This window comes from Narcine bancroftii, chromosome 1 (assembly GCF_036971445.1).
Source record: "Narcine bancroftii isolate sNarBan1 chromosome 1, sNarBan1.hap1, whole genome shotgun sequence".
Classification (NCBI taxonomy): Eukaryota; Metazoa; Chordata; class Chondrichthyes; order Torpediniformes; family Narcinidae; genus Narcine; species Narcine bancroftii.
In genome coordinates this window covers 76,202,368-76,219,128 of record NC_091469.1, presented here as the reverse complement: position 1 = coordinate 76,219,128, position 16,761 = coordinate 76,202,368, and the positions used below count along the sequence as shown (strand labels likewise).

Below are 16,761 nucleotides of genomic sequence, written 5' to 3'. Positions count from 1 at the left end.
TTTGTTGGATACTGCAAAATAAATCTCTCAAAAGTCTTCCAAAAGTCACCATAGAATGGTGAAAGTGGAATCTGGCATGCTAGTCTTTGGTCAGTACATGGAATACAGGAACAGGAATGACATGTGGCAACTGCACAAGAGTTTGTTGTGATCACACTTGGAATAACGTGTGCATGCAGCTCTTTTCAACGAGCTATTGGAAAAATATTATTCAGCTGAAAAGGGTGCAGAATGATTAAGAAGAATATTCCTGGGAATGGTAGGCTCAAAATGGCTACTGTAGGCAGAGGAAAAATAAGAGAGGAGACATCGTCCAGAGCTTCTCTGTGGTGGCCTACTGCTCAGTCATTATGCTGACATATTTAAACCATTTAAAAGGGAGACAGCAATGTCTTTTTAAAATAAACAGAGAACCCATGGAGGGTCAATAATCTTTAACTGTGATATGAAACAAGTGTGATATTACACTAAATTGTCTTTAATCTACTGTAAGGCAGTCAAAGTTTCACCATCAACTGAAATTGCCCCAGTGTCCCTTGCCCCTATTTGACAGTGACCACACTTGGCAGTCCAGATCACAAGGGTTGCAGCCTTTGAGGGGGGGGGGGGGGGGGGGAAGAAATAGAGTGGACTGGCGCAGGGCTCAAGAGTGGGAAAGCACCATCTAGCTGAGAATGAGAAGCCTTGGAGAAAACCCTACAGTGTAGGAGACCACAGCATTAGACCAGGCAACTGACAGGCTGTTTCTGGGCTGCAGGAGACTGACTTGTGGGAAACAAATATCAGGACCAGGATTCACAAGGGTAACAATGGCAAGCAGGTTCCTGAAGGACCTTGTATAAGGGGTCTGGAATGAGGTGCTAAGGAGGGTGGCTGCCTGGAGCTCTGGTTCAACGCTGGAACAGAGAGGATACCATACACTGCAGTGGTTTGGGAGCACCAGAAGCAGTGGCACTGGAGAAGGTGGCATGAACCATGGACACACCATCTCTGAAGGAATTGTTTTGCTTCCCTTTCTCTTCTTGTTTTGCTTCCCTTTCTCTTCTTGTGGAGGCACTGGGCTAGTGGTTTTTTGTATGTCTTTGTAGAAATATAAAGAAAGGCTAGCTAGTTTGAGACATCTCTTGCTGAAGCATTTGAGACTGGGGGGAGGGGAGGAGGTGGTGGGAAAGAAATCTTAATAAAAGGAGGGCATTTAATAGTCATATTTTTTCCCCAGGATAAGGCAATCTAAAAATAGAGGGCATAAATTTAAAGTGAGAAAGGAAATATTTGGAATGGACTCCAAGGGCACATTTTTCCCCCACACAGAGGATGGTGGATATAAGGATGAGCTGCCAGAGGAGAGGTAGAGACAGGTATAATTGAAGCATTAAAAAGACAGTTAGCTAATTACATTGTTAGGAAAGGTTTAGTGGGATATGGGCCAAATGCAGGCAAATGGGAATAACTTGGGTACTGTTCCAAAGATTCTGTTTCTGTGTTTAGAATACTCTATAACTCAATCTAGTGAATTCTCTCCATTACATGACTTCCACTGAGAGATTTCTTAGCTACGCCATGCATTTTGAATATTTGCTTAATTTTCCCCAGATCCTTTCACTGTTCAGTTATGCTGATCCCAAGTTTAAAAAATGTTTTGTAAATACAGCACTGTTTTAGAAAACTATGCGGTTCTGTTTGTATCTTTTTATACACTCAATAGATCATGTGTCTTTGCTCCTCTGTACATTAGAGATTTAAGAAGAGTTTAAGTGAAATAAAGCAGCATCCTTCCATTAAAACAATGTTTGTCCATTGCCATACAAAAGATCTGATTCCAAGTTGTACACCTGGGGCAAAAGGTTTATTTGCAATTTTAGAGCCAAATAATTTATTTAGAAGTTCTTGAGTAATTTCTGAAAATTTTTAATGTAGAATTGTTTTATGGTGGCGGTTTCAGATATAAAATTGATGCAATATCTATCACAGACAGCAGAAAAAAGTTCAACCAAACGCAAAGATCAAAAGTGTGAATTTAGACAGTGAAAATATAAAACAAACCTGTTATGGATACACTGAACTATTCATTTGCCAAATCTCACATTGATTCAATGTAGCTTATGCCTTCAGGTCAAACAGTTTAAAGCCTCTTGCCAAAATCTGAAGTAATTAAGGCTGATACCTTGACGCAGCGCTTCCATAAGTACTAACTTTCAGACAAGGCCCAGTTCAGTCTTGTGATGATTTACAGGGATTTAACAAAATCTTGAGGTTTTATTCGAAGTAAGAATTTTTCTCCAAGTCTGACCTACAAAATTCTTTTACAAACACCACAAAATATCCATTTGGCATTATTCTTCGAATGAATTTATTTTGTGTAATTATGCCAATAGCATTGACTTCACAGCACAGCTGAAGTGGTGTGAAGTGTATTGTCATGTTCAACAAAGCAGAACATTATTTCCTTTAGTTACTTTATACAAAGACTATGCAATTCCAGAAAAAAACTCATGACGTAGTTCATTTGCTTCGACTTCACAATACCAATATTTCCAACACTTTTGCAAAAAGATTTTTCATTATCTCCAATGTTGCCTCTATTTTTTACTACTAAAATCCAGCCAACTTTTGAGATTCCCAATTCAATCCCCACATCATGCATCTCAAACAAAAAAGGCATAGACATTACAATTAAACTCAGTATTTCCAAACAGAATAACAAATCGTTGATCAGTCTCCTAACTGTATCAGGTTCGATGGAACATGCTACGAATTAAACAAATGGTGGAAAACCACTTACTAAATTATAATCTGAAGAATTGCATCTTGGAAGACCACTTAGCACATGAGTAAACTGTGACATGATGTCTATTTACTAGACATTAACTGTGAAAACATGCACATACCATCAAAGCTGTCAGAGAGTTTTAAAAGGACAGGATATAAAATTGTGCCAGTGGTTTTTTTTTGAAGCCACAAGCTTGCCATTATAAAATTAATTTCCTCATCATTCGATAACACTGCGCACAATCAACAAGCGAAAACTGAAGTACTTTCGATCACTCTGCACCACTTCCACCAGATACATCTCTAATAAAGGTTATCAGCATCAAAATTAACATGGAGGGCTCACATTAGCAATTTCAGACATAAATGTCCAGCTTCTTACTATTCCTAATAACCATAAATTCCAAGTTAGCAAGAATGCATTTAGACACAGCACGCTAATAGGCCCATCCAGCCCATAAGCCCCTGCCCCTAAATTACACCCAAGTCACCTACAACCTCTGCATGTTTTGAACGGTGGGATGAAACTGGAACATTCAGAAAAACCCACGCAGACACAGACAGCGCTCAAATAGTACCCTGGTCACTGGCGCTGTAATGGCATTGCGCGAACCGCCATGCTAACTGTACTGCCCGAATAACTTCAATTTCTTCTTTCTGCAATCTGTCCCACATTTGATCATCTATTTTTGCAAAGGCAATTACTCCAGCTCCCATTTTTTTCCCCGATTATTAGCAAATTTGACTCCTAATATACAATTCTAAAAAGTTCACAACTTTGAATTTAACCACATTCTAATAATTTTTGAATATATTTTACTTCCACCTTTCTTTTCAAGGCAAAACACCAGTACAGACATTCTGCCATTTGTTTGTTGATCAAATGTACAGCGTACTTCACATTTTTCCTTTTCCATTTGAATCGACTAAATTGCAATGCTACGGACATTGTCCAACTAAATCATAGAACACTGCAGCACAGAAACAAGCCCTTTGGGCCGATTAGTCAGTGCAGAACCATTATTCTACCTTGTCCCAATGACCTGTTCCTGGACGATAACCCTCCCATCCATGTACCTGTAGGAATATCCCTTAAATGTCTAAATGGAGCCAGTATTCACTACTTTAGCTGGCAACTCCATACACTCACTATTCTCTGTGTCAAAATGTTCCCCAATGTTCCGTTTGAACATTTCCCCTCTCAATCTGAGCCCATGTCTTCAGTTCTAGTCTCATCTAACTTAAGTGGAAAAAACCTGCTTGCATTTACTCTATTGACACCCTCATAATTTTGTATAGCTTTATCACATTTCCCCTCATTCTTCTATCCTCCTGGGAATGAAGTACTAACCTGTTAACCTTTTAATGTAACTCATTCCTCAAGTGCAAACAACATCCTAAAAATCTTCTCTGCTCTCTTTCAATCTGATTGGTAGCTTTTGGGTCGTCAGGTGACCAAAACTGAACAATACTCCAAATTTGGTCTCACCAATGTCTTGTACAACTTCAAGGTAGCCATCCCACTTCCTATATTAAATACTTAGATTTATAAAGTCCAACATGCCAAAAGCTCTCTTTATAACCAGGTCTACCTGTGATGTCACTTTAAGGGAATTATTTATCTGTATTCAAGATCCCTCTATTCCATTACACTCCTCAGTGCCCTTCCATTTACCAGTTATGTCCTACCTTGGTTCGTCCTTCCAAAGTGCAACCCCTCACATATGGTCACATTAAATTCCATCTCCAATTTTGCAGCGATATTTCCAGCTGGGCCACATTCTGCTACAAGATTTGAAAGTCTTCCTTGCTATCCACTCCAATCTTTGTGCTATCTGCAAACTTGCTGATCCAATTTCCCACTTTTTTTTGCAGATTGTTACGTCAATGATAACCAACAATGGGCCCAGTTGCAGGCCTTCAGTTAGATAGGCAATCAAATACTGTACTACCACTCTCTGGCTTCTCCTACAAGCCAATGTCTAATCTAATTTACTATCTCATCCTGAAAACTGAAGACTGAACCTTCTTGACCAACCTCTCATGTCAAAGGCCTAATTAAAGTCCATGTGGACAACACCCATGACCGTTCCTTCATCAACATTCCTAGTAACCTCCTCAAAAAACTCTCGGATTGATTTAATACAAAGCAATATGAACAAATCCACGTTGACTGTTCTGAATCAGTCCGTATCTATCCAAATACTTGTATATCTGATCTCTTAGAAGTAGTTTTAAAACGTCACCTCTGGATTATGTATCAGTTAAATCAGAACTATAAGACTCAACTAAATCAGAATATTGTGGGCTCAAGTCCTGTTCCAGACTCCTCTGGACAAATCTGCATATTGCCATTGAAAGAGATGTCTTTTATATACAATGCAATCAAAACCCCATCAATGGACACAAGAAACTTTAGTGTTAAGTTATGCAAGCTCCCCATATTATTCTGAGCAACTTTCATTCCTTAATAGCCTAATCTCTTTTCAACTGGTCATTTCAATTCCCATTTTAAAACATTTACTCACTTCAACAACTATTAAAGTCATCCTTTAGATGGGGAATTTTATGAATATAAATTCATTCTGTCGTTCTTCCACCTTGAGCAATTTGGTGTGAAATTCATCATCGTTTTTGTTTTAATAACCATCAGTCATCTGATCCATAAATTAAAAAAACCACACACAAAATCTCAAGGTATTGAGATCAGGAGAGATCAAATTTGTACCCAGTCGCAGAGGAATGAAATTGTAATTTTTGGAAAACTCATAAAAAGTCATATTTTGAATCTTTTTGTTCTCAAGACTAAATGCTGATCAAATATGACATCAAAATAAATTCTTCAGACAAATCTCAAGTATTTTCACAGTTCCTCAGAAGTTTGAAATTACTGTTTCCTCACAGCCAACATAAACAGCACTGAAAAAAGTCTGACAAAACTCTTCACTTTTCTGGTCAGAACTGGTTGGCATAGCTCAAACTTATGCAAACACCAGTTGTGTCAAATAATAATACAAAAGTCCACCACAGTTTAAGAAAAAAAAATCAAAAACCTGGTTAGATAGCAAAATGAGGAGAGAAAACTGTTAACATTTCAGGTCAAAGTCAGAAGGTTTGACACTTCAAACATTATTTCTGTTCTTTCCACTGATGCTACCTGTCCCACTGAGTGTTCTCAGCCGTTATTATTATTTCACTATAGAATATTAATAGTAATATATTCCTTGTTAATACATTATCAATATATCATAACAAACTGGATGCAACAAGATTTGTTGATCTGTACCTCAGAATAATCAAAATGAAACAAACAAACACAACCAAAAATATGGCCCATAATAATCAATGTGGTGCTACAGTAGAATCTTTAATTGAATCATCTGCACCCTCATGTTTCAACTTTCTAATCAAATTCTGCTATATCTAATGGTTATTTCAGCATTAACTTCCATTTTAAGATTTATTACACTGTGATGATGTCATCTTCTATAATAAAAATTAGATCTACTTTAAAAAAATTCAGACAGTTCAGCCTTTTAAAATAAAATCGATAGGAAATCACAGGAAAATACTTAGCTATCAGGCTAAATGTCTCAAAAATAAGATTCAATGTGCCATTTTAAGCAGCTCATGCCATATACAGATAATCAAAGCATTGGGTTTGAAAGTTGTAAGTACAGTCCGATCTCATTGCTTAAATTTGTCAATGGTGTAGCGGCGGCAACACTGCTAACTGAAGGATCGCACAACCAGACAGGTCGAGTTCTGTGAGCAAAAACTGATTTTTTGCGGGCTGCCTTGCTGGTCTTATTCTCCCAGCCGGACCTGGCTGAGAACCGTGCTGGGGGGCCCCGACGTCACCGGGGAATCACGTGGGTCCAAAGCGCGGGCTTCTGAGCCCGGTACCGGGGCGCCATTTTGGCCGGCTGCCCTGCCGCGTGTGTGACCAGTTCGCCAGCCTAATGGCTTACCACCACACAGCCACCCCAAAACCGGCGCCAATGTCCTTTTTTGCTGGGCAGCCTTGCTTCTTGGGTTGGGCCACAACTACTGGTTCTGTTGGGTCGAGATGGACTGGCTTTAACCTGTCCACCATAAACTGTTCCCTCTTACCACCGATGTCCAGTGAGAAAATGGATCCTGAACGCTGGACAACTTCGTACGGCCCTTCGTATGGTCTTTGTAGAGATGCTGTGATGGGCCCCGCCTGATAAAAGCGTACTCTGCAGAGTACAGCTTGTTGAGGATGCAAGAGGCCCATGTGCCGTGTCTGAGCAGCAGTGGGGGTGCGAAGGAGTCAACTGGGTCCGGAGGCGTGGAAGTAGACCATGTGATGACTGCTGAGGGTTGTGAAGTGCATTGATGAACTCACCGGGTAGGGCTAGCAGTGCACCATAGACAAGTGCAGCTGATGACACCTGTAGGTCTTCTTTGGGTGTCAAGCGGATGTCCAGGAGCACCCAAGGCAGCTCATCCACCCAGTCAGGGCCGATGAGGCGGGCCGACTTAAGGTGGCGGTGCAATTACTCGAATAGCCCACTGGCCTGTGGGTGATAGGCTGTAGTGTGATGTGGCTCGATCCCCAGCCTGTTGGCGAGCTGTGCCCAGAGCGCAGAGGTGAACTGGGTGCCTTGATCATTGGTGAGGTGATTCAGGACTCCGAACCGGGCAACCCAACCATTCAAAAGCACTCGGGAGCAGGAGTCCGTGGAGGCATCTGGCATCGGGATCACCTTGGGCCAACGAGTGGTGCGGTCCACCACTGTGAAAAGGTAATGGTTACCTCGGGAAACGGGTAAGGGCCGACGATGTCCAGATGTATGTGGCTGAACCATTCCCATTCGTGTTTGAAATCTTGTACAGACGCTCTGGTGTCTGTGTGCCTTGGAAAGCTGGCAATGGGTGCAGGTTCTGGCTCAGTCCGCAATCTGCTTCCAAAGCCCGTGCCAGACGAAATGTTCTGCTACCATATGGACTGTGGACCTAATGGAAGGGTGGGAAAAGTCATGGATATGGTGGAAGACTTGCCTGCACCACTGCTGGGGAACCACTGGTCACGGGGTGCCCATGGAGATATCGTACAGGATGGTGCCCTCACCGTGAGGAGTCGGGAGGTCCTGGAACTGCAGGACCGTGATGGCAGTCCTGAAGGCCTGCATCTCCTCGTCAGACTTCTGGTCCCGGGCGAGCTGGTCAAGGCCGGGTGTCAGCGTGCAAATGGCTGGTCGTGAGAGAGCGTCGACAACCACGTTGTCTTTCCATGCCTTGTGGTGAAATATCGGTGAACTCCAACACGAAGGAGAGGTGACGCTGTTGGCGAGCTGTCCAGGGATCTCTTGCCATAGCGAGCGCCTGAGTGAGGGGTTTTTGGTCAGTAAAAATGGTGAAAGGCCTCCACTCCAAGAGATAGTGGAAATGACGCACCGCCAGGAACATGCCCAGCAACTCATGATCAAAAGCACTATACTTGCGCTCTGGCGGGCAAAGAAGTCGGCTAAAGAATGCCAGTGGTTTCCACTGTCCATCCACCTGCTGCTCCACGGCTGTGGCAGGAGGCATCAACGGAGAGCGCCATATGCAGGTCGGTGCATGAGTGGACGAGCAGGGTAGCCTTCGCGAGGGCATCTTTCGTGGCTTCGAATGCCCCGCTGGCCTCTGGTGTCCAGGTAAGTGTCTTATTTTTGGCCGTAATGAGGGCAAAGAGCAGCTGCATGATGCGCATAGCACCAGGAATGAAGCGGTTATAGAAATTGACCATACCTGTGAACTCCTATAGCCCCATGAGGTTGTCAGGGTGTGGGAACTCCCTGATTGCAGCGAGCTTCATAGTGGCAGGTGTGGCTCCTTCGGCCGTGATGGTATGGCCCAGGAACTGCATGGACTCTTTCCCAAACTGGCACTTGGCCGGATTGATCGTTAGGCCGAAGTCAGCCAGTCGGGAAAAGAGGGTGCGCAGGTGAGACTTGTGTTGTGCCCGGTCTCTGCTGGCAACAAGGATGTCGTCCAGGTAAGTGAAAACAAAATTCAAATCCCTACCCACTGTGTCCATAAGGCACTGGAAGGTCTGGGCGGTGTTCTTGAGCCCGAACGGCATGTGTAGGAACTCTAACAAGCCGAAGGGGGTGATGATGGCCATTTTGGGAATGTCCTCAGGGTGCACAGGGATTTGGTGATACCTGCGCACCAGGTCAACCTTGGAGAATACCCTCGCGCCATGCAAATTGGCCGTAAAGTCCTGGATGTGAGGGATCGAGTAATGGTCAGGTCTGTGGCAGACGAAATGTTCTGCGTCATTAAGCTGTCGATAATCTCCACAGGGGCACCAGCCACCGGAGGCTTTCGGGACCAGGTGGAGTGGTGAGGCCCAAGGGCTGTCAGAGCGTTGAATGATCCCTAGCTCCTGTAGATGTGAGAACTCTTCCTTTGCTATCTGGAGCTTATCCGGCGGGAGCCGGCGTGCCTTGGCGTGGACTGGCGGGCCTTGGATGGGGATGTAATGAAACACCCTGAGGCGTGGTGAGGCGGCAGAGAACTGTGGCTTGAGGAGGGACAGGAACTTGTCCAGGATATGCTGAAACTCGTCCTTGGGAATGCTGACCGTGGCCATCTGAGGCTGCTCTGTGTGGGAGGTGTTGAGGCGAATGGATTGGAAGGTACGGGCATCTACCAGTCGCCTACCTTGAATGTCGACCAAGAGTCCATGGGCGAGGTGGAAGATGACACCCAGGATGGCGGTTGGAAGGGATGAAATGGTGAACCTCCATGAGAACTTCCGCTTGCCGATCTGGAAGTGGACGATCTTGTCTCCATACGTTTGATCTCTGTTGAATTGGCTGCACAGAGGGGAAGTCCTCAAGGCCAGTTCCAGGACTCGATGGCTGTGGCCGGGATGACGCTGATCTGGGCCCCAGTGTCGACGAGGAAACATTCGGCTGCTGACTGAATTCCGCAGGTAGAGAAGGCTGTGTTCTTGGCTAGCTGCCGCAGCCATTAACAGCAGCTGGCCTGCTCGTTTCCCTGGAACAAGCAGGGCTGACGACACTTCCGAGCCTTGGGTCCCCAGCGCTGGTGAAAGAAGCAGAGGCCTGAAGTGGATGACTTGCTTCTGCCCCCCTGCAGGGTCTGGGTGTTCCACCGCAGCGCTAGAAGGCGGGTTGGCCTGGTCGTGCCCGTGACTCGCAACCTGCTGGACTGCTGAGCCCTCCGGGAATCATTTGAGCCATAAGCGACCTTTCTAGGGTCGACGAAGCTCTCCTGGGACAGTAACGGCCAGATGTCTTCAGGCAGATGGTCAAGGAAGATGCGCTCGAAGAGTGGCCAGTTGGTGTGATTGCCCATGAGCGCAAGCATCTCGTCCATCAACTCGATTGGAGTTCTGTCCCCTAAGGCATCAAGGCGCAGCATCTGAACGCCACGCTGGCGCCTGGAGAGGCCGAGGGAGCCGATAAGCACCCGCTTGATGGTCCCGTATTTATGTTCTGCAGGTGGGTGCTGAACGAGGTGCAGCACTCATTTGGCGGTGGGCTGGTCCAGGGTGGCGACCACATGGTAAAACTTGGTCGAATCCAATTAAATCTGGCGGAGGTGAAACTGAGCCTCTGCGTGGATGAACCAGGTCTCCAGCTCCTGAACCCAGAAGTCAGGAAGCTTGATGGCTATAGCATTGATTGAAGGGTCGTTCATGTTGGGTTCAAAGACTTCTGAACCTGTGGGGGTCACCAATTGTAGCGGCGGCTACACTGCTAATTGAAGGATCGCACAACCAGACGGGTTGAGTTCAGTGAGCAAAAACTGATTTATTGCAGGCTGCCCGGCTGGTCTTATACTCCCAGCCCGGACCTGGCTGAGAATCGCGCTGGGGGCCCCCCGATGTCACCGGGGCGCCACAAGGGTCCCCCAGCATGGGCATCTGAGCCCGGTGCCGAGGTCGGGAGGAAACCCCCGACGGCGCCATTTTGGCCGGCTGTCCCGCCACGTGTGTGACAAGCGGGGCCGGTTCGCCTGCCTAATGGGGTACTACCACAATGGTATGATTTCCCAAGAACAAAGATACAGTTCCATCAGCCATAACCAAAAGCTCAAATAGGTAAGCAGGGGTGTTTTGCCCAACAGCCTTTCATCCGTAGCAGCCATGCCTCAATCAGTAAATGTACTAAAATGCTTTATAAAGACCAATGCAGTCCTATAGATACATTTAAAAGGTAGAGCCATAAATGTTCTTGTGTCATTTTCTTTTTGTTTTAAACAGCTTCCAGTGCAATTACAAGATATTAAAGAATATAACTCAATCAAGAATCCTGAGTATTTTTTCCACATTAAATAAAATATTTCCCAAAATTTTAACCACTTTCTGCCCATTGAAAGCTCTTTCCACCCTAAAAATGAAGTTCAGTGATAATTAATCATGTTTAGTATTTGTGCAAAAGCATCAGCCTCTGTGGTTGAGATAGTCCATTAAATGATGTAATCCAGGGGAGTCACATCCCTCCTCTGGGACTAGATTTCTCTGCCTCAAAGAAGTGGTAATTGATAATGTTTCTCCACATATAGCTTTCAGAAGGTGTACCATTTGTACCCACTACTTATCAAAATTCAGAATATCAAAGTCTTGTGCTATCAAGATCTGAAAGATCAGATTGATTTATAGGTTAATTTTTTTTGGATTTTGGATGAAGAAAAAAAAAATTCAGATGCCAACATTATTAGGCCTGACTCGGGCCATTTAAAACAGTTACCTACAACAAACGTACAATTTGTTCTCTGTCAACTTGATGATAAAACATTGGACAACTAATTCCACAAAATGAAACACATTAATTAAATCTTTCTTCTCTTTCCCACACCCCACCCACCCCCCCCAAAAAAATGACAGATATCAGCAATACAAGTTGCACTCTGGAAATAGAGATTTATTTTGGATTTACGATTGATCTGAATGAACTTATGCTTCCGGACACAAAAATGTGATCCAACAAGTTCACAATACCTCTCCACATTAAGAGATCACAGCACATTGTCTATTTTGCAATTTCAAAGCAAGATCATTTGATTATCGATCTTAATTCCCGCACACTCCCTTTGGGGAGGGGGGGGGGGAGTCAGAAGTGAAAATATTAGTGTCAAAGTCAACATCACAAACAGACACAACCTGAAAAGTTAAAGCATCAACACGAAACGTGGGTCCCAGTCCTCCACCCTGGGCGTGCAGCCAAATGGCTGAGTGAGTGACCGGGCACGCAGTGTGTCACCTTCCCGTGGCGCGGCGCGGTTGGGGGGGGGGTCCCCGGCCAAGGATGGTCTTCGAAATCTAAATGCAAACTCTTTGCAGTTATTCTTGAAAAATGTTTCGCACCCTAACTCCACCCCCCTGCGCTCCATCTGCAAGACTCACTCACCGAGCAGCAGCAGTTTGAGCTCTCTGCGCGCATCCCGCTTATCTCTCCGCAGCTGCCTCTCGATCTCCGCGTTGATCCTTTTCGCCTCCTTCGCTTCTTCGCTCAGGCAGCACGCCATGATGGAGTCGAGAGTCATGGAGCCGGCTTATGTGTCCAATGTCTGGAGGTGGATGTGTTTGAAGGGTGGGGGGGGGGGGGTCCTCCTCCTCAGCAATCCACGACCTTACTAAACATGGAGAATAGGCGAGGAGCTTTAAAAATGGGGGCGGCGGGAGAAACAATTACAGTGGAAAATCGAGCACCAGCTACGCGAAGGACCGAGGCGGATTCTACTCGAATCGTGCACTGATCCCCCCCCCCGCCCCCGCCCCCGCCCCGCTGCCTCTGCCCTTCCACCGCACAAGCCCGTCCTGCGGCAACCCGCTTCTTTCAGTGCGCGGACCCTTGCGTGTTGATGCCGGACCACTGTCAGTTCCGCGGCGAGCGGCTGAAGCCGAGGAGGTGGCCGCGAGTGGGGAAAGGAGAGAAGGAGGAGGGGAGGAGAGAGAGAACTGCTGCTGCTCTCCGCCAGATCCACGGGCGTGGTAAAGTGGAGAGAATATGGCGGACACTTCCCTCCCTCCCTCCCTCCCTCCCTCTCTCACTGGAGGACTGGCAACGGAGCTGCAAAATCACAATCACTGTACACACCTTGGAGGGAGGGGAGGGGGGGGGGACCCGAAAATCCAGCCAGATGGAAGCTAGTGCAGCACCGTTCCTTTTTATCCGCATTATTTGTAATCCCAAATGGGCGTTGAGAATAATTTACCACATTAGTACAGAGACTTTCGCCTCATTCCGGATTACATGAAACCGAAGTGGGTCTCTCCTCCATAAAAAAAGACGCGGTGAATCCGAAAAAGAGGGGGGGGGGGTGTCCGATTGAACCAGGAACGGTCTTTGAAATTAATTTCCAACATTAAAAGGTCAGATAAAAGTAGGAAATGCGCCACGTTTTCTCTGAGAGTATTCGATGGTCCGGTCATCAAGTCGGCCGCAGCTGACCTCCCGATGTTGAGATATCAATTTCACAGGGGGGGGGGGGCAATTGCCAGTTGTCCTATCCCGTATTTCATCCGCGGAGCCACGCGCTGACCCGGTATTTCGGAATTCCGATCCATCCCAACGCATAACGGGTCCGCAGGCTGTCGAAAATGTCAAGGTAGTACAGAGTTGATTTGTTTTAAAACAATGTTTGTAAATTAGTCGAAAATAAGATCGGGGTTTGTTTTCCCCTATCAAAACAGCAGTGTCTGGTTCCCCCCACCCCTGCATTTTTTTTTCTGGAGGAAAAGGATGACCATCTCAAAAGACCTGAGGAAGAGCAACGCTCCGTTAACGCCGTGATTAACAGTGGCGACTCTTTGCGAGTCGGGGACTTTCCTTGACCGTTTCTTGGCCAGGTCATTGTACCCGCTCCTGGCAGCTCCCTGGTTTGTTTTGCAGTGGTGACGCTTTCGAGGGTGGTGTTTTTTTTTCCAGAGGGCTGAGCTTCTCTTCCCAGTTGTCGGAGAAGATGCTTTGGACGATCTTAATATCTATTTCTATATTTTGTTATTGTTGATTGTTCATATCTGAGGAAGCAGTTCACACAAAAAAAAAATCTTGTCAAATGCAAAATCTTCATCCGTGGAGCAATCTATATACACCATGGGGAAAAAAATATGCCGAGCTATTTGTCATTTATCTGATTTATGGACGTTGTGCTGGACGCTTGGTTTGTTTTTAAAAACTGAGCTCAACTATATGTTACATTAAACTAATGTATTTCTTATAATACAGTGATTTTTTAAAACTTTATTTAAAAGATTGTTGAAATGACAAAAAAGAACAATTTTTATGTATATATAAAAACAACAGAAACAAAAACCCGCTCCCACCCTTAAGGGGAGCCAAATATAAAAACAGAAGAGATTACATCCAATATTTCAAAGTATTTCCAAATTCATATATTCCAGTAAGAAGACCACATTATAACAAAAAAGGAATTATTATCATGCAAATGACATGTATTTTTTTTCCATCGTGATACAAGCTCTCAATTCATTTTGCCAACGTGCTAGATCAATCTCGACGTTATCTTTCCAAGTACTAGCTACACCTTTTCGTGCTACAGCCAATGCTAGAAATGTATCCAACCCCAATCCCTTCAAAGAGACCATATAACCTAACAATAAAATCGATGGGTCTAATGGTAATTTAATTTCGAGTAATTTTTCCAGAACCAACCTAATGCCTTCCCAAAATGGTTGTACTTTAACAAAAGACCATAACGGCATGTAACAAAGTTCTAGTACATAATCCACATCTAAAACAAGAATCCAAATTACTCAACCCATATTTTTTTCAGTTTCTCTGGAGTCAAATATAACTGATGTAAAAAAATTATAGTTAGTCATTCCATATCTTCCATCCGTCAGTTTAGTTATGCTTTCATAACACATAACTTCCCAATTCTCTTGAGGTTAAATCACTTTCCCATTTCACCCTTGATTTATCCCATTCCAGTTTATCCATACCTTCTTGTAGCAATTGATACATATCCGAAATATAACCTTTCTTTGGTATAGAGGAAATCAAAGATTCAAATTTTGTCAACATAGGTAAATTCATCTCTTTACCATAATTATCTTTTAGCAGAGTTCTGAGGTGATAGTACACAAATAAAAAATTTACAGATATATCAAATTTCTCCCTCAATTGATTAAAAGAAAGAAACTGACCTTCTTCAAAACAGTCCTGAACTATCTTAATACCCTTAGAATTCCATCTCTTTAAATGATTATTGAACATTGAAAAAGAAATAAGCTGATTATGATATAACGGGGTTTGAATTGAAAATTTACCCTTCGATCCTAAAACCATATTTCTTTTAATCCATATCTTTAGCAGATGTTTTAATACCAGCATATTACATTCCCGCAATAAGTTCATATTCCACTTAAATATAAACTGGTGTACTTCAACTTCAGAAATGCAAGCCATTTCCACCTTTGCCCAACTCAGGGGTTGGTCCATATCCATCAATCTACTAACAAATTTCAACTGAGCTGCTTCATAATAATTTTGAAAATGAGATAATTGAAGACCACCCAATGCATATTTCCATGCAAGTTTGTGCAAAGCTACTCATGCTAATTTTCCCTTCCATAAAAACTTCCACACTGCTCTATCCAGATCCCGAAAAAACCCTTCGAAAGTAAACATGGTATTGACTGAAACAAATATTGGATTCGAGGAAAAATATTCATTTTAATGCAATTTACTTGATCAATTAATGTTAATGGAAGATTTTTCCATTTAATCAAATCCATTTTAATCCTTTTTAATAAAGGAACATAATTTATATAAAGATTGATAATCTATATTTACTATTACTCCTAAATATTTAATTCTATCTGACCATTTTAATTCTATAATATTTTTATATTCTGAATAATCTCCTTCCCCAACTGGCAATATTTCACTCTTATCCCAGTTTATTTTATATCCAGATAACTCTCCAAATTTCAACAAACAATCTTGCAAATATTTCAAAGACTGCTCTGGTTCTGTCAAATACACCAGCACATTGTCTGCAAATAAATTAATCTTATAATTCATCATCCACAATTCTCATCCCTTTAATCTTATCATTCTGTCGTATTGTCTGAGCTAATGGTTCGATAGCCAATGTAAACAAGGCTGGTGATAATTGACAACCTTGCCAGGTCAATCGCGTCAATTTAAATGGTAAAGAAGTTTGATCATTTGTCACCATCCTAGCAATTGGATTTGTATATAGAACCTTAACCCAACCAATAAAATAAAGGGCAAAATTAAACTTCTCTAACACCTGAAATAAAAAATTCCACTCAACCCTATCAAAAGCTTTTTCTGCATCCAATGTTATCAATCTAAGGATGTTATCAGATGTGTTTACAATCTACATTTAATAAAGAAATATACTTTAGACTAATAAATAAATAAAGCCATGTGAAGATACTTTCAACGGGTCCCTATCTTTCTTTGAAATCACAGAAATTATAGCACTCAAACAAGATTCCTCAGTTATTTGCTGCAATACCTCTCCAAATCAGAGGATAAAACTTGATAAAATACTTTATAAAATGCAACTGAAAATCCATAATCCACTGGCGATTTTCCATTCGGCATCTCCTGTATAGCTTCTTTAATCTGAAAACCTGCAAATGGAGATTCCAATTCCTTAACCTCCTCCTCCCCTAAAACAGGTAATTTTAATTTGGATAAATAAGATTCAATAGAACCAACGTCCTGCTTTTCCTCAGAAATCTATAATTTTTGGTAAAATGAATAAAACTGATCATTAATTTCCTGAGGCTTATAGGTAACTATTGAATTCTTTTTAACAGCATTAATAATTCGCGATGTCTGTTCTGTTTTTAATTGCCATGCTAATACCTTATGAGCTCTCTCACCCAGTTCATAATAACGTTGCTTAGATCGGTGAATTAAACGTTCATACTGCTAAGTTTGTAATGTATTATAACATAATTTCAACTTCGTTAAAGCAGCTTTTTTTTTAATCTTCTGTTAC

General features: G+C 43.2%; 1 protein-coding gene across 3 annotated transcripts in view; it reads right to left on the bottom strand.

Moving 5' to 3' along the window:
* Positions 1-13,201, bottom strand: part of LOC138760002 (guanine nucleotide-binding protein G(q) subunit alpha) — a 226,903-nt gene extending 213,702 nt beyond the window's left edge. The window contains exons 1-2 of one of the 3 annotated variants that reach the window (XM_069930450.1): positions 12,973-13,201; positions 12,165-12,390 (exon numbers count right to left, since the gene is read on the bottom strand). In XM_069930450.1, the coding sequence (XP_069786551.1) occupies positions 12,165-12,300 (136 nt within the window). In that variant the 5' untranslated portion in view covers positions 12,301-12,390; positions 12,973-13,201. Of the gene's footprint in view, positions 1-12,164; positions 12,794-12,972 lie in introns of those variants that run through there. The other 2 variants (XM_069930448.1, XM_069930454.1) reach the window with 2 other exon arrangements.
* Positions 13,202-16,761: the final 3,560 nt, after the last annotated feature.